Source organism: Astyanax mexicanus, chromosome 6 (assembly GCF_023375975.1).
Source record: "Astyanax mexicanus isolate ESR-SI-001 chromosome 6, AstMex3_surface, whole genome shotgun sequence".
NCBI classification, from domain to species: Eukaryota; Metazoa; Chordata; class Actinopteri; order Characiformes; family Acestrorhamphidae; genus Astyanax; species Astyanax mexicanus.
The window spans coordinates 9,260,208-9,288,166 of record NC_064413.1 but is presented as its reverse complement, the minus strand read 5'-3'; the positions used below and the strand labels follow the sequence as shown (position 1 = coordinate 9,288,166).

Genomic DNA, 27,959 nt, shown 5'->3' with positions numbered 1-27,959 from the left:
TGCTCACCTTCATCACCACTCTGCTCACCTCCATCACCACTCTGCTCACCTCCATCACCACTCTGCTCACCTCCACTTTCATCACCACTCTGCTCTCCTTCATCACCACTCTGCTCACCTCCCTCTTCATCACCACTATACTCACCTCCCTCTTCATCACCACTCTGCTCACCTCCATCACCACTCTGCTCACCTCCCTCTTCATCACCACTCTGCTCACCTCCCTCTTCATCACTACTCTGCTCACCTCCATCACCACTCTGCTCACCTCCCTCTTCATCACCACTCTGCTCACCTCCCTCTTCATCACCACTCTGCTCACCTCCATCACCACTCTGCTCACCTCCCTCTTCATCACCACTCTGCTCACCTCCATCACCACTCTGCTCACCTCCATCACCACTCTACTCACCTTCATCACCACTCTGCTCACCTCCATCACCACTCTGCTCACCTCCCTCTTCATCACCACTCTGCTCACCTCCCTCTTCATCACTACTCTGCTCACCTCCATCACCACTCTGCTCACCTCCCTCTTCATCACCACTCTGCTCACCTCCCTCTTCATCACTACTCTGCTCACCTTCATCACCACTCTGCTCACCTCCATCACCACTCTGCTCACCTCCATCACCACTCTGCTCACCTCCACTTTCATCACCACTCTGCTCTCCTTCATCACCACTCTGCTCACCTCCCTCTTCATCACCACTATACTCACCTCCCTCTTCATCACCACTCTGCTCACCTCCATCACCACTCTGCTCACCTCCCTCTTCATCACTACTCTGCTCACCTCCATCACCACTCTGCTCACCTCCCTCTTCATCACCACTCTGCTCACCTCCCTCTTCATCACCACTCTGCTCACCTCCATCACCACTCTGCTCACCTCCATCACCACTCTGCTCACCTCCATCACCACTCTGCTCACCTCCCTCTTCATCACCACTCTGCTCACCTCCCTCTTCATCACCACTCTGCTCACCTCCCTCTTCATCACTACTCTGCTCACCTCCATCACCACTCTGCTCACCTCCCTCTTCATCACCACTCTGCTCACCTCCCTCTTCATCACTACTCTGCTCACCTTCATCACCACTCTGCTCACCTTCATCACCACTCTGCTCACCTTCATCACCACTCTGCTCACCTCCCTCTTCATCACCACTCTGCTCACCTTCATCACCACTCTGCTCACCTCCCTCTTCATCACCACTCTGCTCACCTCCATCTTCATCACCACTCTGCTCACCTCCATCACCACTCTGCTCACCTCCCTCTTCATCACCACTCTGCTCACCTTCCTCTTCATCACCACTCTGCTCACCTTCCTCTTCATCACCACTCTGCTCACCTCCATCACCACTCTGCTCACCTCCCTCTTCATCACCACTCTGCTCACCTCCCTCTTCATCACCACTCTGCTCACCTCCCTCTTCATCACCACTCTGCTCACCTTCCTCTTCATCACCACTCTGCTCACCTTCCTCTTCATCACCACTCTGCTCACCTCCATCACCACTCTGCTCACCTCCATCACCACTCTGCTCACCTTCATCACCACTCTGCTCACCTCCATCACCACTCTGCTCACCTCCCTCTTCATCACCACTCTGCTCACCTCCATCACCACTCTGCTCACCTTCCTCTTCATCACCACTCTGCTCACCTTCCTCTTCATCACCACTCTGCTCACCTCCATCACCACTCTGCTCACCTCCATCACCACTCTGCTCACCTTCATCACCACTCTGCTCACCTCCCTCTTCATCACCACTCTGCTCACCTTCATCACCACTCTGCTCACCTCCACTTTCATCACCACTCTGCTCACCTCCACCTTCATCACCACTCTGCTCACCTCCCTCTTCATCACCACTCTGCTCACCTCCATCACCACTCTGCTCACCTCCATCACCACTCTGCTCACCTTCATCACCACTCTGCTCACCTCCATCACCACTCTGCTCACCTCCCTCTTCATCACCACTCTGCTCACCTCCATCACCACTCTGCTCACCTTCCTCTTCATCACCACTCTGCTCACCTTCCTCTTCATCACCACTCTGCTCACCTCCATCACCACTCTGCTCACCTCCATCACCACTCTGCTCACCTTCATCACCACTCTGCTCACCTCCCTCTTCATCACCACTCTGCTCACCTTCATCACCACTCTGCTCACCTCCACTTTCATCACCACTCTGCTCACCTCCACCTTCATCACCACTCTGCTCACCTCCCTCTTCATCACCACTCTGCTCACCTCCATCACCACTCTGCTCACCTCCATCACCACTCTGCTCACCTCCCTCTTCATCACCACTCTGCTCACCTCCCTCTTCATCACTACTCTGCTCACCTTCATCACCACTCTGCTCACCTTCATCACCACTCTGCTCACCTTCATCACCACTCTACTCACCTTCATCACCACTCTGCTCACCTCCATCACCACTCTGCTCACCTCCCTCTTCATCACCACTCTGCTCACCTCCCTCTTCATCACCACTCTGCTCACCTTCATCACCACTCTGCTCACCTCCATCTTCATCACCACTCTGCTCACCTCCCTCTTCATCACCACTCTGCTCACCTTCATCACCACTCTGCTCACCTCCATCTTCATCACCACTCTGCTCACCTCCATCACCACTCTGCTCACCTCCCTCTTCATCACCACTCTGCTCACCTTCCTCTTCATCACCACTCTGCTCACCTTCCTCTTCATCACCACTCTGCTCACCTTCCTCTTCATCACCACTCTGCTCACCTCCATCACCACTCTGCTCACCTCCCTCTTCATCACCACTCTGCTCACCTCCCTCTTCATCACCACTCTGCTCACCTCCCTCTTCATCACCACTCTGCTCACCTTCCTCTTCATCACCACTCTGCTCACCTCCATCACCACTCTGCTCACCTCCATCACCACTCTGCTCACCTCCATCACCACTCTGCTCACCTCCCTCTTCATCACCACTCTGCTCACCTCCATCACCACTCTGCTCACCTTCCTCTTCATCACCACTCTGCTCACCTTCCTCTTCATCACCACTCTGCTCACCTCCATCACCACTCTGCTCACCTCCATCACCACTCTGCTCACCTTCATCACCACTCTGCTCACCTCCCTCTTCATCACCACTCTGCTCACCTTCATCACCACTCTGCTCACCTCCACTTTCATCACCACTCTGCTCACCTCCACCTTCATCACCACTCTGCTCACCTCCACCTTCATCACCACTCTGCTCACCTCCCTCTTCATCACCACTCTGCTCACCTCCATCACCACTCTGCTCACCTCCATCACCACTCTGCTCACCTCCCTCTTCATCACCACTCTGCTCACCTCCCTCTTCATCACTACTCTGCTCACCTCCATCACCACTCTGCTCACCTCCATCACCACTCTGCTCACCTGATTTGACATAGGTATTATACTGAATGTTGTTTGTTGTTTTATATGCTCATTGTTTCTTATCTTTAAATGTGTGTGTGTGTGTAGGTTGTGTAAGTCTGAGAGTAGTGAGTCAGTGTGTTCTCAGGGCAGTGTGAGCAGTGTTACGCACCCCACAGTGCGAGCTCTGAGGCAGCAGGCTGGACGCTCACTCTCCACCTCCAGCACAGCGGACACACACACACCTGGACACACACACGCTGACCCCAAACCCACCTGCAGCCAGCCTGAGTCCCGCTCACAGAAACACAACCGGGTAAACACACACACACACACACTAAAGATTAAGCTGTAATAAACTAGTGCTGTAAGAAAATTGATATTGCTATATTAAACTTTTGTGATATTTAGTTTTACAATTCTGTATCGATTTTCAAAAACACTGTACTGATTTTGAATGCTTAGTTTAGGTGTAAAGATTTAGAAGTATCAAAAGGGGATCATCGAGTGCAAGGGGAAGGAGTGAAAGCCTACCCCTAAGAATTGGGACAGGCCTTCAAGCACCTGATACAGATATAGCTATTTCAGTGGAGCGCTAAAGTTTAGCAACCTAGCTGCTGCTTAACTAGTAAACTTTAGGGCATGGTACCTCTTCAGGAAGGGGGCAGGTGGTGCAGCAATTCATTATTAATGTCCATTCCTTAGTTTTTCTGTGATTGGGAGCTGAAATGAGCTTTAATTAGCTATTATTTTATTTTATTTTTATTTTTGTATTTATTTTAGTTAGCTAGCTAGCTACTAAGACAAACTACTAGTGATTTCTTTATGCTCGTTATGAAACATTAAAAACTATACATTAAACTATGGTAATTTGGTGGGTTAATATACTTTTTATCAAGGAAAATACTTGATGTCTGCCTTTTTCTCATAGTGATTCTCACAGGCATTAGTTTCTATTGTGCCTCTAAAAATCTGTTTGAGAGGCTAATGTAGCCCTAACACTTCCAACTACCCCTCCAGCCTAAATTGAATTTGGACTTGCAAATGGGATTGTTTTTTTTTTTTTTTTTTTTATCAAACAAAAATATTAATTAAATAATAGAATATAATATTAAGTAACAATAAAATACTGCTATCCAGTGGGCAGGGTTTAAACACATCACAATATCACTTTGCGTGCAGTATCTCAACATATATTGATATATTGAATTGCAACATCTGTGTCATGAGCTGTGTCATATTGCCAACACACAGCCCTATTGTTTACCATAATGTGATCAAGTAATCATTAACTTTTTATGTATTGTATTAAGCTTTTTATATGTTTATTTTCAGTTAATAATTCTGCATTTTCTGGTCTTATCCCCCCGAACTGTGTTGTTTTTGCAGATGCTGAAGGAGGTGGTCCTAAAGACGCTGAAGCATCATGGGATCTCCAGTGATCACAAGTGTTTTCAGACCTGCAGTCGGAGACTTTTTGACGTCTCTAAGCTTTATCTAAAGGTATCTGCAGCTGAACGCTCACAGCCTGTTTTACGCTCTATTAGACTGGAAATATCATCTGTTCTTCTCCCGTTACTAGCTCCTCCTACTTGTTCTATAATCAGATTTTTAGACAGTCAGAGCTGTGACTCAGTAACTGTGTCTTTAATGTGGAACAGGATCTGAAAACCTCACGGGGTCTGCATGAGGAAATGAAAAAAGCAGCTGGTAGAAATGCCAAACAGGTAACAGACACACACACACTTCCTTTTTGAGGTTGAACAGATTCCTGAAAGTGAGCAGTTTCAGAGCAGGTTAAGTCACGTCAAGTTTTCAACCTAAATACATATAAATAAATAAATAAATAAATAAATGGTTCGAATCATTAGTCAATCGAAACTGATAAAAAAAAATAAAAATTACCTTTATTGTAGCTGTGACGGCAAAGAAAAACATTGCGTTTACTTATATGTACACATTTAGCTCCACATATTCAGACTACAGCAGTTTATATACCCACCCATTCACCCTACAGCAGTTTATATTACCCCCCATTCACCCTACAGCAGTTTATATTACCCCCCATTCAGTCTACAGCAGTTTATACACCCATCCATTCAGCCTACAGCAGTTTATATACCCCCCCATTCAGTCTACAGCAGTTTATATACCCACCCATTCAGCCTACAGCAGTTTATACACCCCCCATTCAGCCTACAGCAGTTTATATACCCCCCCCATTCAGCCTACAGCAGTTTATACCCCCCCCATTCAGCCTACAGCAGTTTATACACCCCCCATTCAGCCTACAGCAGTTTATACACCCCCCATTCAGTCTACAGCAGTTTATACACCCATCCATTCAGCCTACAGCAGTTTATATACCCCCCCATTCAGTCTACAGCAGTTTATACACCCATCCATTCAGTCTACAGCAGTTTATACACCCATCCATTCAGCCTACAGCAGTTTATACACCCCCCCCCATTCAGCCTACAGCAGTTTATACACCCCCCATTCAGTCTACAGCAGTTTATACACCCATCCATTCAGCCTACAGCAGTTTATATACCCCCCCATTCAGTCTACAGCAGTTTATACACCCATCCATTCAGCCTACAGCAGTTTATATACCCCCCCATTCAGTCTTCAGCAGTTTATACACCCATCCATTCAGCCTACAGCAGTTTATATACCCACCCATTCAGCCTACAGCAGTTTATATACCCCCCCATTCAGTCTACAGCAGTTTATATACCCCCCCATTCAGTCTACAGCAGTTTATATACCCCCCCATTCAGTCTTCAGCAGTTTATACACCCATCCATTCAGCCTACAGCAGTTTATATACCCACCCATTCAGCCTACAGCAGTTTATATACCCCCCATTCAGTCTTCAGCAGTTTATACACCCATCCATTCAGCCTACAGCAGTTTATACACCCCCCCCCCCCATTCAGCCTACAGCAGTTTATACACCCCCCATTCAGTCTACAGCAGTTTATACACCCATCCATTCAGCCTACAGCAGTTTATATACCCACCCATTCAGCCTACAGCAGTTTATATACCCCCCCATTCAGCCTACAGCAGTTTATATACCCCCCCATTCAGTCTACAGCAGTTTATACACCCATCCATTCAGCCTACAGCAGTTTATATACCCACCCATTCAGCCTACAGCAGTTTATATACCCCCCCATTCAGTCTACAGCAGTTTATATACCCCCCCATTCAGTCTTCAGCAGTTTATACACCCATCCATTCAGCCTACAGCAGTTTATATACCCACCCATTCAGCCTACAGCAGTTTATATACCCCCCCATTCAGTCTACAGCAGTTTTAAATGATATTTTTATATAAAATCATACATTATCAAAAGAACATAACCAATTATAGACTGAGGATTTACTACACTTTCCAGTAAGACTGCACGATAAAGTGGGGGTGAATTCATTTTTTAATTTTTGCAATATTAAACAAAAACAGAAATTATCTATTTTACCAAAAGTCAGTTAAAATGCATGTAATTTTTTTCAATCAATTAGTTGAGTAGCATTTTATTAATTTTGCTTAATTATACATCTTATGTAGAATTGATATTGATGTTGATGTTGGCATGTTGGGGGCAGGAGAATGCAAAGTGCCCATACAGCATTTTTAACAATCCTGTTTGTTAACAGGTGCACTGATTTAATTATGCGTGAACTGTTTGCTCTCTGCAGGTGATCGACTGGGTAATGGAGAAGGACGGCCTGTGAGTGATGTAAACCTCTGCAGTGTAAACACACCTGATCAGAACCTGATCACTTTTTGATGTTTGCAGATGTTTCTTGTCTTGTTTTATGTTCTGTTAATATTAGTGTTTTATTCTATTTTATTATGTTTGTGTTTTATATAAAAAAGCTAAATTCACTTCTTGAATATTTATTAAAGCTTCAGTAAAAAACAGAAGCATCCTGATCTTCATTTCTCTAAACCTGTCATCAGATGCCACCTCCATGATAACATCATCATCTGGAAGTAATGGGGGAAGTATTCTTACCATGACACTGAATTCTGTGGGCCGAGTAAAAATTATAATTAGGGATCACATTTTACTTTGGCGATACAGGAAAAAACATAGAACACATCCAATTTGTGTGTTTAATTTGTTTTTAATTGTTATTTAAACAACAGTATCAAAACTTTTTAGCTCAAAATAAACAAGTATTATTAAAATAAACTTTAAAAATGATTTACATTAAAATATGCAATATTATAAATATTTTCTTAAAGAAACTAACTAAAAAATGTCACACAGCAGCAATTTTGTGATTAATGTGATTTTAATTTTGTAAATGATGATGGTTCTGTATACAGTCATATGAAAAAGTTTGGGCACCCCTATTAATCTTAATCATTTTTAGTTCTAAATATTTGGGTGTTTGCAACAGCCATTTCAGTTTGATATATCTAATAACTGATGGACACAGTAATATTTCAGGATTGAAATGAGGTTTATTGTACTAACAGAAAATGTGCAATATGCATTAAACCAAAATTATGGTGCAAAAGTATGGGCACCCTTATCATTTTATTGATTTGAATACTCCTAACTACTTTTTGCTGACTTACTGAAGCACAAAATTGGTTTGGTAACCTCATTGAACTTTGAACTTCGTAGCCAGGTGAATCCAATCATGAGAAAAGATATTTAAGGTGGCCAATTGCAAGTTGTTCTCCTATTTGAATCTCCTCTGAAGAGTGGCATCATGGGCTCATCAAAACAACTCTCAAATGATCTAAAAACAAAGATTGTTCAACATAGTTGTTCAGGGGAAGGATACAAAAAGTTGTCTCAGAGATTTAACCTGTCAGTTTCCACTGTGAGGAACATAGTAAGGAAATGGAAGAGCACAGGGACAGTTCTTGTTAAGCCCAGAAGTGGCAGGCCAAGAAAAATATCAGAAAGGCAGAGAAGAAGAATGGTGAGAACAGTCAAGGACAATCCACAGACCACCTCCAAAGAGCTGCAGCATCATCTTGCTACAGATGGTGTCACTGTGCATCGGTCAACAATACTTTTTCATATGACTGTATTTAGGATGGAGACTATATAATAATAGTTTAGTGTGGTTTAGGCCTGACAGACTCAGGGTAGTTTTGATGCTTTGTAAATTAGAATATTGTAATGTACTGAGTTACTGAGCTTAACTGAGCTTTTATGAAGAAAATAAACGCTAAAGTAGCTGCATATATATCATATATTGCATGAGAGTATTCAGCACAGTGATGCTATGTCGACAGTTTTGAGGACTGATGGGTAGCTTGCTGGATTAGCGTGTTTGCTAACCAGCCAGCGCGACAGCGTGAGCGTTGGCTGACAGCGTGCAAACACACACAATAGATAAACTTGGCTGAGGGACTTATCACTGCCAGCACACATGCAGCAGATTCTATAGTGAACTCATGGACTAACAATGTAATGTTACATTTTTGATAAATCAGTGATACAGATCTTTCCCAAAAAAATACATAATAGGCTAATTTCTACACATATAATTGGATCAGGGACATCCCAAATGATAATCAAGATTTTTAACAGCTCAGTGGGTTTCATTAAAAAAAAAAAAAAAACATTTGGCCACTGTTGTCCTTAAAAAATCCTTAAAACACAGGTGTAGTGCTGTGCTATACTACGGTATACCGGAGGGAAAATTAGAACCAGTACGCATTTTTCACATACCATCATACCACTAGAGGCGCTGTGGAGCACTGTGTAAAACAGCACCACCAGAGAAGCATATACAGCCAGTTAGCATAACAAGCTAACAGCTCCGTGGAGCCTTAGGTGGAGCCTGGAGAAACATGAGTAACTATAGCCCTGTTTAAATATATTATTACTGTAGCTTGAAGGATAACTTTAGTGTTTATGGAAATAAAAATAGATATGCCAACAACTTTACCACAGCTTCCTTTACAAAACTAGCTAAATATTTTAAGGTCCATTGTTTTTATTCTTCAGATGTTTTTTTCTGCTAATGAAGTCTGATTTCTTTATATACTGTGTAATTTTGTGGGACAAAGTAAACCCAATAGTAATCAAAGCCTTAATTTAAAGCCTTAGTGTTTTATATTATATACACCCCTAACAGTAAGTCACAAACCTATATTTAAGCCCAGTCATGCAAAAAAATATATATAAATAAATAATAATAAAAATACCATGATATACTGAGAAACCGTCAGAATCTTAAAAAATATTGTAATTTTTTGGTCATACTGCCCAGCACTACGTAGGTGCTGCACAGGCAATGCCATAAAAGTAGCACTTTTGTTTCCATTAAGAATGAATGGGGAGGTACCAGTCAGCCTACAGTTCCAGTACTTTAGCTCCACCCAGTCAGCCTACAGATAAAAGAGCTTTGAGATGTTTATACATATTTATTAAAGTAAGTATAAACTGTCATAATGAATATATTTGTATATAATGTTTTTTTGTATGTAGGGAAGCAGCAGTTTAATCACTGCTCTGAACTGAGGGGGCGGGGCTATATAGGTAATGCTGCCTCTGAGGGCCACTCGGGTTGCCAGTGTGTGGCAGGGCTCCCAATTTCCCATCACCCCTCTGAGCGCTCGGGGAGAGAGAACAATACGCCTCTGTTGGGAGGAAATCGCCCTCAGGAGCTTCCAGAACAGACCCCCTCCACGCTGTGGTTGAGGGCTGGAGGGGTGGTGGGAGGTTATGGGGCTGATACAGCGCCCCTTTAAGGGGAGGCCCTTCCTCCCTGACCTCTGACCTGCTCTGGACTGAGACCAAGACCCCCAGCTGGAAGTGAGCTGCTGACCCAGGAGAGCCACCTGAATTACTGCGCTGTAATGTCTGAAAAAGAAACTCCTTATAATAATAAATCACAGAGCTGATCTAGCCTGATAAAAGCTGTTTGACAGGCTTGTGATAATAATTAATTTTGCATTAATTGTGGTGGAAAAAAAAAAATATATATATATATAGCAGTGAAGCTTTTTGGAAGGTGTGTGTCTTGTTACATCTGGTATAAAACTGAAACTACACATTATTTCAGGAAAAGATCATCATACTGAATGTAAAACATGGTGGTGGTAGTGTGATGGTCTGGAGCTGCTTTGCTGCTTCAGAACCTGGATAACTTGCTGTAATAGATGGAACCAGAATTTCTGCTGTTTACCAGAAAATCCTGAAGGAGAATATCCGCCCATCTGTTCGTGGCCTCAAGCTCAGGTGTACTTGGGTTCTGCAGCAGGACAATGATCCAAACCACACAAACACGTCCACCTCTGAATGGCTAAAAAACAAATGAAGGTTTTGGAAGTGGTCTAGTCAAAGTTTGATTGAGATGCTGTGGATGATCTTAAACAAGAGGTTTATGCTAGAAAATCCTCCAAGGTGGCTTAATTAAAACAATTCTGCAAACAAGAGTCAGCCAAAATTCAGCATATTTGAATAGTTTTTTTCTCTTAATACATGAAATTACATGCTTTTATATATTTACTATAGTTTGATAAAAAAGAAGCAAAAACATATGGCTTAGAAATGTTGTGTCATAAAGCTTGATACAGTGTGTTTGTGTCTGCAGTGCACTGAGGGTCACATTGTGCATTTAAACCCCACCCCCACCATTCAAGCACACACACACACACAGTAAACATTGAGAAATCTGATCCTTGTCCCTGGAGAGCCGGACGGTTCCCGGTTCTGCTGCCCAAACAACATGTTACAGCCTGTGCTCCGGAATGCAGCAGCGACAGTTTAAAGTGGGACATTGCTTTACACTGGATTTTACAACATTTCTGTGAAAATTTTATGTCTATCGTTTATGATCACTTCAGAGAAATCCAATCCAATGTTCCACAGTCCTGCAAAGCTTTATCCACTTTCCAGAGTTCGTGTTTTCAGTCATTTCAAAATCAATATTTTAGAAATGACAAATAAAAACTGACATTTACTATAGATGAATAAAATAAACACGTAAAAAAGGAAAAATTGATACATAAAACATAAGGAATTTTTATCTTATGAAGAAAAAAATAATTAGATCAATAAAATAATACAACTATTTAAAATGAATAAAAAATAATTTATATATAAAAAAAAAAAAGAATAATATCAGTTTCAGTTTCAAATCAGTAAAACAGCTCACCAAAACCTCAACCTGTCCAAATATTGGACAATAATTGATTAACTTTACAGGCCCTGACTCATTTTCATTTATTTAACTAAACTGAGTTTTATATTATTATATTATTATATTATTATATTCAGCCTCGCGCTGAATTCAGCTCCGCGCTGCCGGAGAGAGAGCACAGCGCAGCGCGGCGAATTTTGCTTACCCTAGACTATATATAGTATTAAAATTAAACCCCTTAAAATCAAGAGGGCTTCGCGACCCATCGTGGATCTTTGGCGACCCATAGGTTGGGAACCACTGCTGTAGAGAACTCCTGGTCACATGCCGGGTGCTGTGAGGCTGTCAGGGAAGACACTAGCTTAAGCGCTAATTTACCAGCAGAGGACCACAGGTTCATCTAGTGCAGGGGTCACTAATAGGCGGACCGCGGTCTGGGTCCAGACCCAGACGTCAAACAAACCGATAAACTACTGAGAAGGATTTAATTCTGACAGTGTTCATTTAAAGCGGCGTAACTTTTCTTGTTCACACTGCAGCGACGTGGCATCGCTTCCAATCACTTTCTCTGGCCGCTTTGGGGCGTGTCTTCTGAAAGAGCAAGCAGTTTATCTGCCACCAGCAAGAATGTGTAGAGTTGTAGTTCAGTGCTGTGTATGAACCAGACAGTGTTCTGTATTTATCGCCCGGTGAACCCTGCTAAAACATCCAGTGCTCCCCTCTGCCAATCAGATCTGTGCAGACGGCTGCCCCAGCTAGTGAATTGGGACGCAGCCGGGAAAATCCGCCTTTCTAAAGGGATAGGCAGCCTGAGAACTAGCGGAAAAACGAAAAGTACTCCAAACCCTCTCCTCTACTGGAGCTTCAGAACTGAGCCATTTCTTTGGATTAGGATGGTTTTGTGTTGGTTTCCCTCCACAGAAGTATAAGAACAGACATATAGATGGATGTTTTAAATTTAGCTTCTTATTTGTGCTTTTATATCTTGGTAGAACTGTGCCCCGTAAATGATCTCAACTCACTCATTAAAGCGCTAAATATGATTTTGCACATGAAGTATTTTATGTATATTGTGAAGCATTATGCTGGCATTTTCCCAACTTCAATCAAGCTGCTATTTGGCCTTCGCCATGTTCCCTTACAATTTATTATGCAGTATTTTCTTTAATGCAGCCATTGGTAAACCTATATATAGGTTTTATGAGAACAGTATTAGCCAAGATGTTAAACAGGAGTTACACACAGTCATTTTTAAATATAGTTTTTTCCACCTCTAGATCATGTGTCCAGATTAGAGCTGGGTGTAATTTAAAGTCATTTTAATTCGTTATTTATACTGTACTGGGCTGAGTGATGGGCTCTCGAAGGGGAGACGGGTATCCGGTTAGTGTCTGATACACACTGTACTGGACTGAATAATGGACTCTTAGAGAGGTTATCCAGTAAGTGCTCTGACATTCACAGTACAGGGCTGAGTAACATCTGTTATTCGCAGATATTTAAATCACACCAAGGTGTGATCACCAATTGTATACTTTGGCTGAAAATCAGCTGATACCTATACATAGACGATACATGTTTACATCTGGATTGATAACTTCTATTGATACAATCAGATCACTTCAGAAATAAACAGAAACAGAGAGGGTTTTTTAAACACTTTTTCAAACTTTTATGTGAATTTACAGAGTTAAAATCTTTCTCTCAGACAAACAAACCTCATTCCCTTGATCAAAGAGTCAGATCAAAGTTACTGTTAAGTGCTTTTAATACTCCACTGATAGTAAAGGACTCTAAAGTAAATACACAGTACTTCCTCTGGTCCCAATCACAGTTAGTGTTCATTCTGAGTTTGATTATTTTTGCTTAGCAAAATCAGGGCGTATGATAATGATTGTTCCACTGTAATTAACATCTCGCTCCACCCAGACTCCACCCACACCATACACTCTCCACACACTTTCATCCCACACCCCATACACACTCCAACCAGCCTGCACCCACCCCCCAAATTCCACCCATGCCCCATACACTCTCCAACCACACCCCCATACACACTTCACCCAGACTCCAACCACACCCCCATACACACCAGACTCCACAAACACTCATTCAGACTCCACACACTCCACAAGCTAAAAATAACTGATTGACATTTTAGCACTTTTGCTTTTTGTTCTATAGTCCTTCAACATCCCCAAACGTCCTCCAGCGTCCCTGTTCTCTTCCAGCGTCCCCAATCTTGTCCAGCGGCCCTGTTCTCCTCCAGCATCGCCGTTCACCTCCAACGTCCCTGTTCTCCTCCAGCGTCCCCGACCTCCTCCAGCGTCCCCGACCTCCTCCAGCGTCCCCGACCTCCTCCAGCGTCCCCATTCTCCTCCAGCGTCCCCAACCTCCTCCAGCATCCCCAATCTCCTCCAGCGTCCCCAACTTCCTCCTCCAGCGTCCCCGTTCTCTTCCAGCGTCCCCAACCTCCTCCAGCATCCCCAACCTCCTCCAGCGTCCCCAACCTCCTCCAGCGTCTTAGTCCTTTGATATCGTACTCCCCTCCACCAATGTCCTCATGTTCCAACATTACAGTCTTTCTAACCTCTATCCTTCTTTAACGTCCCTGTCTTTCTCCATGGTCCCAGTCCTCCTCCATGGTCCCGTCCCAGCTTATTAAAGTCCCTGCTGGATCCAGTTCCTCTTAGGCCACTAAGCCCAGTCTGGTGATCTTGGCTGAGAGGAAGGAGTGGAGGATGAAGACGATGGGTTTGGGGCAGGAATGCAGGTCCAGCTGCTGTAAAGAGAAAAGGTATGTCTTTTACTTTTTAGTGTACAGTACAGTATTGCAAAGCAAAATACTGCGATACAATATCGTTATATCTCCTAGTGATCAGGGGTAAACAGGGCTTGGGTAATTGGCCTTTCAAATTGGGGAGAAAATGGTGTAAACAGAAAGTTAGGAACATTGTGCTTTCCAGTCTTTTCATCAGGCTTAAAAATGATGTAAAAATGCTGTGGTGTGACAGAACCCATAATAATGTAATAATGCAGAAACAGATAATCAGTTACTTATGATGATTTTACTCACAACTTCCCCCTCTGTTCCTCCGAAATCCAAATACAGCATCCGCACGCCGTTGTCCGAGGACATCCGCAGTTTCTCAAAGGGGTAACTGAAGAGCGTCTGACCGTGAGAGTCCTCCACCTCCTCCACCACAGAGAAGCCCAGCTCATAGTGGATGACCAGCCTGCAGTCCAGACCCTTATACCTGCAGCCTGAAACCACAGCAGATCAGACCCTCAGAGATCAGACAGCAGCAGAGAGTAGGACAGTCACAATCTGTTATAATTAATAAATAATAATTAATACAATTAATAATCAGTTCCTGTGACATCATTGCTGAGGACATTACTCTGCAATAATATAATATAATATAATATAATATGCTGCTGTCCTAAATATGGATTATAGCCAAAAATATGTATCCCCCATTACACTCAAACCCCAGTCCCACTTAATCCTGTCACACTCAAACCTCGTCACACCTATCCCCGTCACATTCAACCCCATTACACTTAAACCCTGTCACCCTTAACCCCCACCACATTCAATACCAGTCACACTCAACCCCGTCACACCTAACACCAGTCACACTCAACCCTGTTACGCCTAACACCCGTCATACTCAACCCAGTCACACCTAAAACCAGTCATACTCAACCCCGTCACACCTAACACCAGTCATACTCAACCCCATCATACTCAACCCCGTCACACCTAACACCAGTCATACTCAACCCCATCATACTCAACCCCGTCACACCTAACACCAGTCATACTCAACCCCATCACACTCAACCCTGTCACACCTAACACCAGTCATACTCAACCCCATCACACAACCCCGTCACACTTGTTTTTTTTTTGTATTTTCTAAATACAAAATGATTTTTCCATTAAAAATATGATTAAAAAAGCACCTGTCTCAGAGAATCACCCAGACACTGATGTTGAAAGACAGGTGGACACAGTAGAGAAAGAACAACTGCAACAGTCTAAGAGTCTGAGCAGTTCCTTAAACCAGAACTGATCCCTGAACTCAGCCTGTAACCAGTATCTGTTCCCATGGCCCCCCACCTCTCGCTCTCAGTGTGCTCTATTGTGCGAGTTCCAGAACAGAGGCCGGCTCGGCTCGTAAGGACCGGGCTCTGAATCGCTGCTGAGAGGCTAATTGCTCGGCTTATGTGTCATCTTTTGAAACGACGAGGCTTTGTGAGAGCCCACCGTCCTCAGACCAGGTTACAGTGAAACCGGGGGTCACGCTGTGGAACAGCAGCAGCAGGAGCAACAGCTCACTTCAGTTGATCAGTTCTGAAGGATTTGAAGACCCTGTGTTGCAACTCTTACTTGATGGTTGCTATGGTGTTGGTTGATGGCTGTGGTGGCTGTTAAGTGGTTGTTTTGGTGTTACTATGTGGCAAGGGGACTGCTAGGGTATATCACGTAGTTGCCATGATGTTGCTTTGTGGTTGTTAGGGTGTTGCTAGATGGATGTGAGACAGCTGCTATGGTCTCCAAAATAGTTGTTATGGTATCTCAGGTGGTTGCTAAGTTGTTGATTGTGGTTGCTGTGGTAACTAACAGTTGATTTCCTCACACTGGGCTAATTTAAAAGGACGCTCAGTTCAACAAAAGCCTCCAGGGTTCTCACCCTCGTCCTTCAGCCCTGCAGAACACCACTGTAACTGTACTTCCCACCTGAAAGCCTCTGTTTTTAGCTTTCCCACCGCAGGGAATTCACACACTGTCGATTTCAGCCCAACACAAAACCCCGCCATTTATCCGCAGCCTCGAGTGGCCGGCTGAGGAATCTCCCTCGCAGCGGTTTCTATAACAACCCCAGTCGGGGCTGTAAGGCTGGGAATTCACAGCCGTGCACATTTGTTGTGTTCTCCAGCCTGAAGCTGCCACTCGGTGTTGAATTCCAGACCACAGAGACTGTTCTTTTTCCCTCTTTACTTTTCTTTTTATGGCTCTCCTAATGGGGCAGGAGTGTGTGTAGAGGATTAGTGTCAAACTAACAAACAATCCCACTGTCCCCCCAAAACAAACACACGCTAACATGATTTGATTTAAGCTCTACTTTACGCAAGAGACTTCTCATAATGATTCATCTAAACCTGAGAATGAACTGTAAATTTAACCTCTTTACAAGATGTCAGTAAATCTATGTCTCACTTACATTTACCAAAGAAGTTAACATTAGCATTTTCTCCACGTTTTCTATTCCACCTTAATGTGGCAGCCGAGCCACATTAAACATCCAAACATGCTGTAGTTTTAAAGAAGCTGAAATAATGTTAGGGACAAGTTTTATTTCTCACTCAAAGTTACTAAACCCTGCAAAGCGAATGCCAGTTCCCTTGGCCAGCCTTACCTGGTTTGTAGGGGAAAAAACACGAGTTCAGGAGCCCTCAGCTCACAAGTCTGAGACATCGTCAAAGTCAGAGTGGGCTAGTTGCTACCAGATCTAAAACCACGATGGTGAGAGCTGTAGACATGTAGGTTTAATATGACAGGGCAGAGAGAAAACAGTAAACGCCCGTTTTGGAGCAGCAAGGAACTCTCAACAGAGGAGAGAGAGGAATCACACATGGGTGAACCTCAACCAAGCATTCTCTGAATGAAGATAGATAAAAGGCTGATTATAAAAAACACTGGGATGAATTATTTCTTTCTGTGCATGTTTGTGATTTCACTATGGCAGCTATTGTTTGTAAAACGCTTGCTATTCAACAGACTAGCTTCATTAGAAAAGTTCAGTCCAAGTATGTGTTATGTTATGTTATGTTCGCCAGTCTGGTCAATACAATCTCGCATGGCTAGAAGAAAATAACCAGAGGAACAGGGGTTGCCTAGTGTACCTTTAAACAAGACTTTGAAGCATTTTCTGTGCACACGCCACAAACAGAGCCGTTTGAGGTATGCTAAAGCTAAAGCACAATTAGACAAGCCAGCTTAATTTTGGAATAAAGTTCTGTGGACTGATTAAACTAAAATTACGTTATTTGGAGGGTGGTTATTTATGCATGACAGAAAAAGAACACAGCATTCCAAGACAAACACTTTACTGCTCCCCACAGTAAAATCTGGTGGTGGTTCATCATGCTGTGGGGCTGTGTCATCAGTGCATGTTCTGGGAATCTTGTTAAAGTTGAGGGTCACATGGATTTCAGTCAATATCAGCAGATTCTTCAGAACAATTTTGAAGAATCAGTGAGAAAGATGAAGAGAAAGTTGCACTGGGGCTGGGTACTTCAACAAGGCAACGACCCTAAACACTAAACACTAAACACTGCTCACAATCTACTAAAGCACTAAAGCATTCATGCAGAGGAACAAGTACAACTTTCTGGAGTGATCATCTCAGATCATCTCAGTCCCCAGACCTGAATATTATTGTAAATTTGTGGTGTGCTTTAGCAGACTGTTCATGTTCAGAAACCATCAAACCCGACTGAACTGGAGATGATTTGTAAAGAAGAATGATCTAAAATACCTTCAACCAGAAGCCAGACTCTCATTGGAAGATATAGGAAGAGTTTAGATGCTGTTATTTCTGCAAAAGGAGGATCTAGGAGGACTTTGATGTAACATTTAGAGGTTCCCTAACTTTTTGTAGCACTGTATATCATAGCATGTTACATATATCTGCACCTTATGTTCACTAACAGTGTAAATTATGTAAATGAAAACTATGATGAAAAATATTAGTTAATAAACTATTTTTCATGATAAAAATGAGACGAGATCCTTAACCCTTTTATCAACAAATAAAAACTAAACAAATATGTCAAAGACTGAACAATGGGAAAATTATTTGTACTAAAAAGCAAAATTTAGGGAAAACAAACTGTAAACCTAGTGAGACATATGCCTACAGCAGTTTTGCCCCACACATTCAACCTATAACATTATAGCTCCTCCCAGTTTATACCTGTTCATTCAGCCTACAGCAGTGTACCCCCACTCATTACGCCTACATCTGTCAGAACTGAGCTCATTTACATACATCAGTGTTAAAGGTACAGTGTGTAACTGTAAGAGAGCCTGGTGTAAAAATACATTTTTAGGATGCTTTAATTTAGGGGTGAAAAGTTATTCGAGTTACTCGATTAAAAAAAATTGATCGAGTAATATTCTGTGCCTCGAGTAATCGTTTATTTAATAAAAAAACGCAGCGCGTGCAACGCAGCGCGCTTTTAATGTGACAACACACTCAGCGTTACGTCACCCGCCCACAGGAAGAAGGAGCAGGCAGCGGAGGTTTTAGTTGAGAAGAGAGTATTTTGAAGCGGCGCGGGGGAAAAAAGCGACAACTTATGTGGAAAAAGGACAATATAATAGAGTATTTTAGGCTGGACAGCGTGTTTTCGCTCTTGCCTCCCACAACAGCACGTTTTTAATGCTGCACCGTCTCAGCTGAGGACACGTTAGCGGTGGAGCCGAGAGAAGGTTAATATAACTTATTACAAATCAATAAGATTAACATTAATTTAACTTAATAACATAACAACTGCGCTGTGAAGCGCTGACTATTATTAATACTGTCTAACGTGTGGTTAGTTTATAAAAACAGACAATTCTGGACTTAATACAGGCTTTATGTAAGTGCACACAGCGCTGAGGGATTTATATAAAAATACATGTCACCGGCTTGGTGAGACGAACTGGCAACATCTCTGCTGTTCAGAAACTGAGATGCACAACATCATGCAAATGCCCTATAGTTTTAAAAATAATTTTACTTAATTTATTAAAATAGTAACTATTAAATTATTATTATTCCTTTATTTATATTTGTGTTTGCAGTTTGGAAATGTATGTTGTGAAATATAATGTCTTGTTTTTTTGTGTATTTTTAATTACTCTTTAAGCAGACAAATATGTTTTATCCGATTACTCGATTAATAGAATCGATTTTTCAGTAGAGTACTCGATTACTAAAATAATCGATAGCTGCAGCCCTACTTTAATTAGAGCTTATTAATAAAATACAGGAAACTGTAGGATACAGTCTCTTTAAGACATAGTTATGTAACAGTTCTTTAACAGCAGTCTAAACGGAGGATACAATCTTTAAGCAGGTCCATATTTACGGTTCTGTTCGTCAGGAGAAAATCTCGATAATGAGCTGAAGATCAGAAGGTCGGGGAGCAGTTTACAGTCTTACGTAACAGCTGCTCTCCACATCCAAACACAGGTAATGGAATACGGGTTCCAGCGCCAAATGTGCCTTTCCCATAAACCAACCCCAAACACGATTAGCCCCCAGATCCAACTGCAAACTCACTCTTTCATGGAACAAATATTTCTGAAATGAGTCACAGATGCTGCTCTAATCACACCCCGCCCCTCCACTCCGCTCCAAACACACGCTCTGATAATCATTAAACTCTACAAGTACAGTAGATGAAGATTAGAATAGGGTAGTCTGTAGAGTACGCTTGAGTACCACACACCGTCATTTCAACACGATTCCCCAAACTTAGTAAACCACACACACACACACACACACACACACACACACACACACACACACACACACACACACACACACACTCTCTAAACTGACTCATACAGGGTTCTTGCAGGTTTTATTAAGTCGAATTTAAGACATATTAAGGCCATTCTCAGTGAAATAAGAAGTTAAGTGTCTTTGTTACATTGTGTATATTTGATCTGGTTAGTTTTGGTTTGGTTTCACACTGCAGTTTAGTGTTTAGGACTAAAGAACTTTAAACTTTTAAACACGACCTCTGCAGCGTTAAAGATTATCCTCATATTTATTTTATTTCTGTTTATGAATAAGGGTTAATCTACTGTTACAGTAAATACATTTCCAGTCTAAGTGTTTTTGTCCATACTGTTGCATGACGCACTACACACCAAGACGACAGAATTGGGCACAACACCTATCCTTTTTTTGCTTAGATTTTTTTTTTTTAAAAGAATGTCTCAACTTCCTGTAATTGGTCTAAAAAAGCTGAACCACCTAGATCAGGTGTATCCAAACTTTTTTTGTTGGGGGCCAGAAGGAGAAATATATTTGAAGTCATGGGCCACACTCGGTAATAAAACAAATAATGAAATATATAAATAATACTTTTTTCCTGATTATTTCATTTACACACCATTTTACTTGACCAAGGGTTTTGTTGGTCGACCAGTGGCCGTCATTTACTCCAACTAATTGACCAATTAAAGTGCTGCTACTATGAGAGGTCGCAGCACAATTGGCTCTGCTCCCTCCGGGTGGGTAGATGCCGCTCTCTCTCCACATCACTAAAGGGTGATGTCTGCAGCACAGGGCGTCTGTGAGCTGATGTATCAGAACCGAGTCGCTGCGCTTTCCTCCAAGTGCGCTCGCAAATCGGCAATGCTGCATCATCAGCAGCTCGAAAAGAAGCGGTGGCTGACTTCACATGTATCAGAGGAAGCATGTGCTAGTCTTCACTCTCCTGGTTTGTTGGGGCATCACTAGTGATAGGGGGAGTCCTAATGAGTGGGTTGGGTAATTGGCCGTGTAAACTGGGTAGAAAATGGGAAAAAATTTAAATAAATTATCTCATAAATTCAGTTCGCCAACTTCACCAGCAATTAAACTAATTAAAGATGATCTTATGTTTCTTGAAAGTCTTGTATTATTTTGTGATACTGATTAAAGTTGTGAATAGCTTTGTAAAGTAATTTACAGACAACGTATTTTCTTTTGTAATATATATTCTGAGCTGTTTTGAGACAGATCTTAAAAATTTTTGCATTTCATACAGCAACATTAATATACATGTTTTGACTCTGTAAAGAGTGCAGAAAAATAGTAAAAGAATAGTAAAGAATAGTAAAAAATAAAACCTAACATAGTTTTAAAGTAAACAGAATATGTGACAGATTAAAACATTTTTATTCCAATGAGATGGTAAATTAAGAACAAAGTTTGTGATACTTATTTTATGGCATTTTATACATCCTATAGTTTAATTTACTTAGTTTGTAGATTACAGTCAAGATAGAAAAGAATGATAAATATACTATTTGTAAGATATCTTATTCAAAAAACAACATTAAAATAATAAAAACAGACAGCTACCTTACACCCGCTAAATCTTTTAAAAAGAGCTCATATGGTGTGCACGTCTTTTCCATCTGTGTCCCAGACTGCTGCAAGCCTCACAGTGGAGCTCTGCAGTCAGACCCTACTCTATCACGCTGCAATTTATTAACACTTCTATTACCCACAATCTTCATTATTCTGTATCACTATGAATCAATTCTGTATTAATTCATCATCTATATGCAACATGCTACAGTATATCTGCACCTTTCCACACTCCTCACTAAAATACTGTATTTGGATTGTATCATATCACTGTATATTACATATTTACATATGTACATACATATATATCACTTTTACGCACTATAAGGCACTCCATCAATAAATTTTCTGTATATTTTCTGTTCTATTATCAAACATATGGTGCACTGGATTATAAGGCATATTATACGACACTAGTAAGGATCAGGGGTGTCGCCATGTTTTCCTTCTAATTCAGCAGGTCTCAGTGCTGGGGGGTGGCGGGGAAACAAAAATAAAGCTAAGCTAAGAAAACAAAAATAAATAAAATAAAAGAGTGCTGAATGTGAATCTACACAGATTTCTCTCCTGAAAACTATTTATTTGGGTGAGTAAAGCGCTTCTGTTTATTTACAGTAAGCTTAGACTTCCAGATTTCTGCTGGGTTCAGCAGCATTAGCTTTAGCATTAGCCGCTAACCGCTAGCCGTTGTTAGAGCTAGTAAATGCCACCCGACAGTGCTACACTGAAACTCCTGTAAAACTCTGTACTTCAGTGGAGTGGTTTTACTGCTCTTTACAACCTGACTGGTAAAATTCATACATAAGGCACACCGGATTATTAAGTGCACTGGCGATTTTTGGGAAAATTAAAGGATTTTAGGTGCGCTTTAAAGTACAAAAAATACGGTATATTTTCTTCCATTTTTTACATCAAATTCTCAGACAGAAAATGAATCACCAGCTCTATTTCTTCTCCTGTGATAAACAGTCAGCAGAGGGAGATCCGGCTGGGAAACTCTGGAACGCTCTGGAAGTTCAGGCCGTTCTGTCCCGTGACCTGCTGACCTTTAGCCTAGTTACAGTCACTCATTCCGGTAAATCCTTCTTAAAGGGCTTGTCTGGAACTCGACTTTGCTCAGAATGATGTAAGAAAAGTCTGCACTTGGGAAAACCATCCAGCATCAAACTGCATATAATTCACATCCTGTACAGACACAGGTTTCTACAAAGCAACTACTCGAGTGTTGACAGCGTTGGAGTTATTTGAATGAGTTAACATGAATAAACAAATATACCTCCATACTGCACAGAGATTTGATTAAACCCCACCCACTTATTTTGCATCTTTGGTTGGAGACAACGAGATGACAGCGGCATTCTTTTACGCAATTATAGACTGAAAGAAATCAGTACATTTGACTCAACAATCTGCTCTCACTTTGTTTGGGTAAAATTCACTCCATACTTTCAATAAATGCTACCTACATTTAACAGCTAAGACACAAAAAAGGTAAGGTAGTCTACCTAACATTTGGTAGTACGTTACATAATTATTTTTTTCCTACTGGCCCCTGACATTACATATTTGCACAATGTTCCACCCCAACCCCAACCCTAACTCGCCATCAGTGTGCAGTGTTTTCCACCAGCGCTTTCTTTCCTTGGGTATTCAGTTCTATAACTTATATAATGGTTGTTTTTATGGTAACAGTGTTATAGCAAGTTCCCATTTTGTTTACTGTTAAGTGTAACAACTCTTGCAAGGTTTTTATAGAATTTTTTTATAGTCTGATATACTTGCTTCTAAATGGCAAAAGAGCTGGCTAATGCTAATATTGCTCCAGCAGTGCTAGCCTTGATTAGCAGCAGGCTACATGTGAATAATGTCCTGTAGAATATTTCACCATGTTCTACAGAGGGACTGTAGAGAGCATCCTGAGCACCTGCATTACCGTCTGGTTTGGGAACTGCAACACATCAGATCGCAAGACCCTAAAGCGGATAGTGGGGACAGCTGAGAAGATCATCGGAGTCTCTCTTTCCTCCATCTCAGAGATCTACACTACACGCTGCATCCGCAAAGCCACCAGCATTGTGGATGACCCCACCCATCCCTCACACGGACTCTACGCTTTGATGCCATCCGATGCAGAAGATCCAGGAGCATCCGAGCCTTCACTACTAGACTCTGCAACAGCTTCATCCACCAGGCAGTCAGGCTCCTCAACACACAGAGACATAGCTGAACCCCACCCCACCCACCACACACTCAACACACTCACACAAAACTGAACTGACCCCCCACCACCCTTTACTCACACAAAGACTGAACTTCACCCACACACACAGAGACCCACGCCGCACACAGATATATAGTTTTATGTTGCACTGTTTTCACTCTTGCACTTTATGTTGTCTATTGCTTGTTGTTCCATGTTGCACCATGGTTCTGGAGGAACGTAATTTCACTACACTGTGTACCTGTACTCAGATGTAATGACAATAAAAGCCTCTTGACTTGACCTGACTTAATACTCACCCCATAACTGACGGGGTACACAGTAGTGCAGAAGATGATTATTTATATTTTGTAAATTTTTAATACTAGCTCAGTCAGCTGGTAAAACTGCACTTCTCCAGCTCCAAGAATGCCTTAGCTGGGACTCCCCACTGACCCCTCAGGGACCACACAGGAACACTCAGCCCCTCTAAACACACACACACAGACAGACACACACACAGACACACAGTCTCAGCTCTCCTTCAAGCAGCTCTATTGGGAATTCGGGTCTCAGTGGGAGTTCCACAGTCTGGGCCATCAGCCAGTAACCTGCAGAACTGTTTGGGTCTTACCCCAGAACTCCCAGCAGCTGACGTCAAAACAGCAGAGACACAATTCCAGACTGTATTCAGTTATTTTCCCAAAACTCCAAATAGAACAGGACATTTCTCTCCGTGTGAGACGAGAAAGAATCCTCCTGCACTTTCTCCTCATTCACCAACCAGTATCAGCTTCATCAAAAAGAGCCTGGCTTAAATAACAAACCACACAAACCATGAGCACCATGTTACCATCAATGTTCATATTAACTAAAATCAATAATAGTTTTAGTCTACAAAAGCAAAAAACATTTTTAGTCACAAATTTTAGTTGAATAAAAATGATGGATTACGTATAATTGTGGCTATTAATATATTATAGTGTTATAGTCTTATTTACGTCATATAAAATACGTCGTCAACACATTTTCGTCACAGTTTTCATTCCTCAGTTTCCACTGACACAAGTGTAATTGTGATGGCACACTGCTCACACTCAAAACAAGATCTGAAGCACAAAATTCCAAAATAAACACTGAAGGAGAAACTTCAGCCTGCTAAACATGAGTGAGTGAGAGAGGTGCATCAGGTTCTTCTCATTTAAAAACATTGTTCCCCCTTTTCAGGCTTCTACATTCTATGTTGTGTTTGTATTACGATTCCGATTCTAAGCACAGAATGAACCGTCCTGGTGGCTTTTTTACACAGACACAGTTAAGAATGATACCATTACAAAAAACAGGCTGAGACCAGTTTTCTCAGCTCAGTTAGCTAACTGTACTGCAGGCAAGAGAACTGTTTAGTGGGAGGGCTTGAAGACTGAGGGTTCCTGTAAGAATGCAATGTCTGCATTGAGCTGTTTTAAATGGGTCAATACCTTTTTACGCTTAACTGGGTGATTTAATGACTTAACTTACTAGATTCACTAGACAGCCATCTGACCTACTAGGAATATTAATCTGAGCCATTTAAGTACTGGAAATTATAAATGTGAAATTGCATGGCAACCTCTGAGGGAAAAAAAAAAAAAAATGTAAATACCAAAAATAGTAATGACAAAATGATGGACAAATAAATAACTATAGCAGTGATAAAATGTCTGGTATAACTCCCAACCCATCAACCACCCCCTCCCCCCACCCATCGCCCCCCAGTCACCTGTGGAACAGAGGTGAACGTAGAACCCCAGAAAAAAAACCTACACATTAAGTGTTATCTAGGAGCTTCAGAGAGCAAACCACTCGAGCCCCAACCGAGCTTTCATAGAAACGAAGTTAGACGCCTTACAACGCTAGAATCTGACAACATATTGTAACAAAGACAACAGATAATTTGCACAAGAACAGTGCCGCCTAATTGGCCCGAGGCAGAAGAAAAAAATAATAGTAGTAATAAAAAAATATATAATAATAATAATAAGTCCTTCTGCCAAGAGTGATATGCTACATGGTTGGCTAGATGGGTAAAACAAAATAAAAGTAATAGAGAGGCACAAGATATCAGACACCACACTGGGCTGAAAAACACACCTGAGCAAAAGAAATGTTCACGAGATGTGTGTGGCATTTTCTTTACATGAAGAAACACACTGCAGTTAGCTACATTAGTAAATGTTCGGACCAAGGGCGGCTCGGAAGCCCACTTAAGTCAGTCTCTTACCCTTCAGATTCAGGTGAGGAGATTACGCACTTCTTAACATAGCTCATCGCTTTACCCGCATCCGTGAATTCCTTTTCCTCTCCCTTGTGCGTGATGCGGAGTCGAGCTGGGAACAGAATGCCATACCGGACACCCTGGCAGTGTAGTCGGGGAAGATAGCAATTGGGTCACCGTTGAGCCGAAGTGGGGTGCGGGTGCGTGCACGTGTCAGCACCTCAACACAATCCTGATAGTAGTGCAGTTTAGCTATGATTGCGCGCGGCTTCCCATCCGATCTCTTCGGAGCCAAACTTCTGTGTGACCGATCCACAAGCACATCTCTGTCCAACTGCAGAACATCTCGCAGCAACTTCGAGACTGACTCTGTAGAACAGGAACCACTCGTCTCCGCCACCCCGATAATTCTGATGTTACACCGCCTCATCCTCCCCTCCATATCCACACACTTCTCTCGAAGCTCCGCCAGTTCCACTTTTAAATCAGCCACCGTTGACTGCAAAGTAGTCACCTCGTCCAACCATGTTGACAATCCGCCTTCTACATCTTTTAGCGTAGCTTTCACCTGGTCGACCTCAGAGTGAAGCGCCGCCATCTTGCCAACAATCTCAGCCTTCACCCCTTGAAGCTCAGCTTTAAGAGAATCAAAATCCTCTGCAAGTGCTTTTCTCATTTCTGATTTAATCACCGCAGAAATATCCGCTTTTAGCGAGAGTAGAATCTCAGATTTGAGGGCTACCGCGTCCATCACGGGGGTACCTGGCGGAGACGGAGGCGATACTCCTGAGGCGTCAGCGGAATCAGAGGTCGAGGCGGCGCTGGGCCTAGTGCTTGCTTGCCTGGTGTACTTGTATTTGCGCAAATTTGTCGCCATAAGTCCACACAAACTCCACCGCCTTGCTTGGAGAGATCTTTTCACTGACTTCTCACGCAGTTCTGTCGTCTAAAGCGCCTAAAAATATTAAATAAAACAGATGCTCGGCAGGAGCTCAAGTGCAACACGTCCTACTCCATAGCGAGCCCAACAGCGCCCCCCGAAGACTGAGGGTTCCAACCATTGGCTAGCTGCCCAGCATTACTATGCAGCATTAGCAATGTGGACGAGCCTTGTAGCTGGCATTGCTGAAAAAGCGTTAGCAATGTAGAATGAACCCAGTTGCCAGAATTGCTAATGTGACCCAGCTGAACCAGACCCAATCAAACCCTCACAAATCACCAGCCTGCTCTTCTCCTTAGAGCAATGCTTCCACTGAACACACGCTGCTTGTTTTTATGGAATAAGGACTGGAGGATACACTGATAAAGCAAAACATTATGAACACTCACAGGTATAAAAGGTTGACAAAGTCTGAAAGTCAGGACATACAAGACTGAACTTGCTGCAGGGTAGGATTTAAAGAACCAGCCCCGTCACATGCATTTCTACGCTATGTTAACAAAATTGGACGATCCCAATCCCAGGCATTGGATGAGCCCTATAGCTGACATTGCTGACGCAACATTAGCAACAAACAATGTGTCCAGTTGCCAAAATTGCTAACACGGACCTAAAGATGTTGGACGATCCTAGTTGCCAGCATTGCTAACGTGGCCTTAGCGGAGTTGGACGATGCCAGTAGTAATGTGGAACGAGCTGGACTGGGCCGCCGCCATAGCAACAAAGGACGAACCCCGATCACAGGCATTACTAATAAAGCATTAGCGGTGTTGGATGAGACCTGCAGCTGGCATTGCTGTCACAGCCTTAGCAATGTAGATGTGAACATGGTCGCCAAAATTCCAAATGCGACCCAGCTGAACCCAAACTGCTCAAACCCT

The 27,959-nt window shown here is 42.5% G+C and overlaps 2 protein-coding genes across 6 annotated transcripts in view; one reads left to right on the top strand and one right to left on the bottom strand.

The window, feature by feature from the left end:
* LOC103031432 (MDM2 binding protein) overlaps window positions 1-7,344 on the top strand; it is a 39,553-nt gene extending 32,209 nt beyond the window's left edge. The window contains exons 19-22 of one of the 3 annotated variants that reach the window (XM_049480219.1): window positions 3,515-3,722; window positions 4,796-4,909; window positions 5,068-5,133; window positions 7,115-7,344. In XM_049480219.1, coding sequence (XP_049336176.1) covers window positions 3,515-3,722; window positions 4,796-4,909; window positions 5,068-5,133; window positions 7,115-7,150 — 424 coding nt within the window. In that variant the 3' untranslated portion in view covers window positions 7,151-7,344. The remainder of the gene's footprint in view (window positions 1-3,514; window positions 3,723-4,795; window positions 4,910-5,067; window positions 5,134-7,114) is intronic. The other 2 variants (XM_049480220.1, XM_049480218.1) reach the window with 2 other exon arrangements.
* A 6,469-nt stretch (window positions 7,345-13,813) lies between these two features.
* sntb1 (syntrophin, basic 1) overlaps window positions 13,814-27,959 on the bottom strand; it is a 61,499-nt gene continuing 47,353 nt past the window's right edge. The window contains exons 7-9 of one of the 3 annotated variants that reach the window (XR_007439417.1): window positions 14,613-14,800; window positions 14,047-14,318; window positions 13,814-13,891 (exon numbers count right to left, since the gene is read on the bottom strand). Coding sequence is in view for 1 of the 3 variants with exons in the window: in XM_022673973.2 (XP_022529694.2) it covers window positions 14,226-14,318; window positions 14,613-14,800 (281 nt within the window). In the remaining 2 variants the exon portion in view is untranslated. Of the gene's footprint in view, window positions 13,892-14,027; window positions 14,319-14,612; window positions 14,801-27,959 lie in introns of those variants that run through there. The other 2 variants (XR_007439418.1, XM_022673973.2) reach the window with 2 other exon arrangements.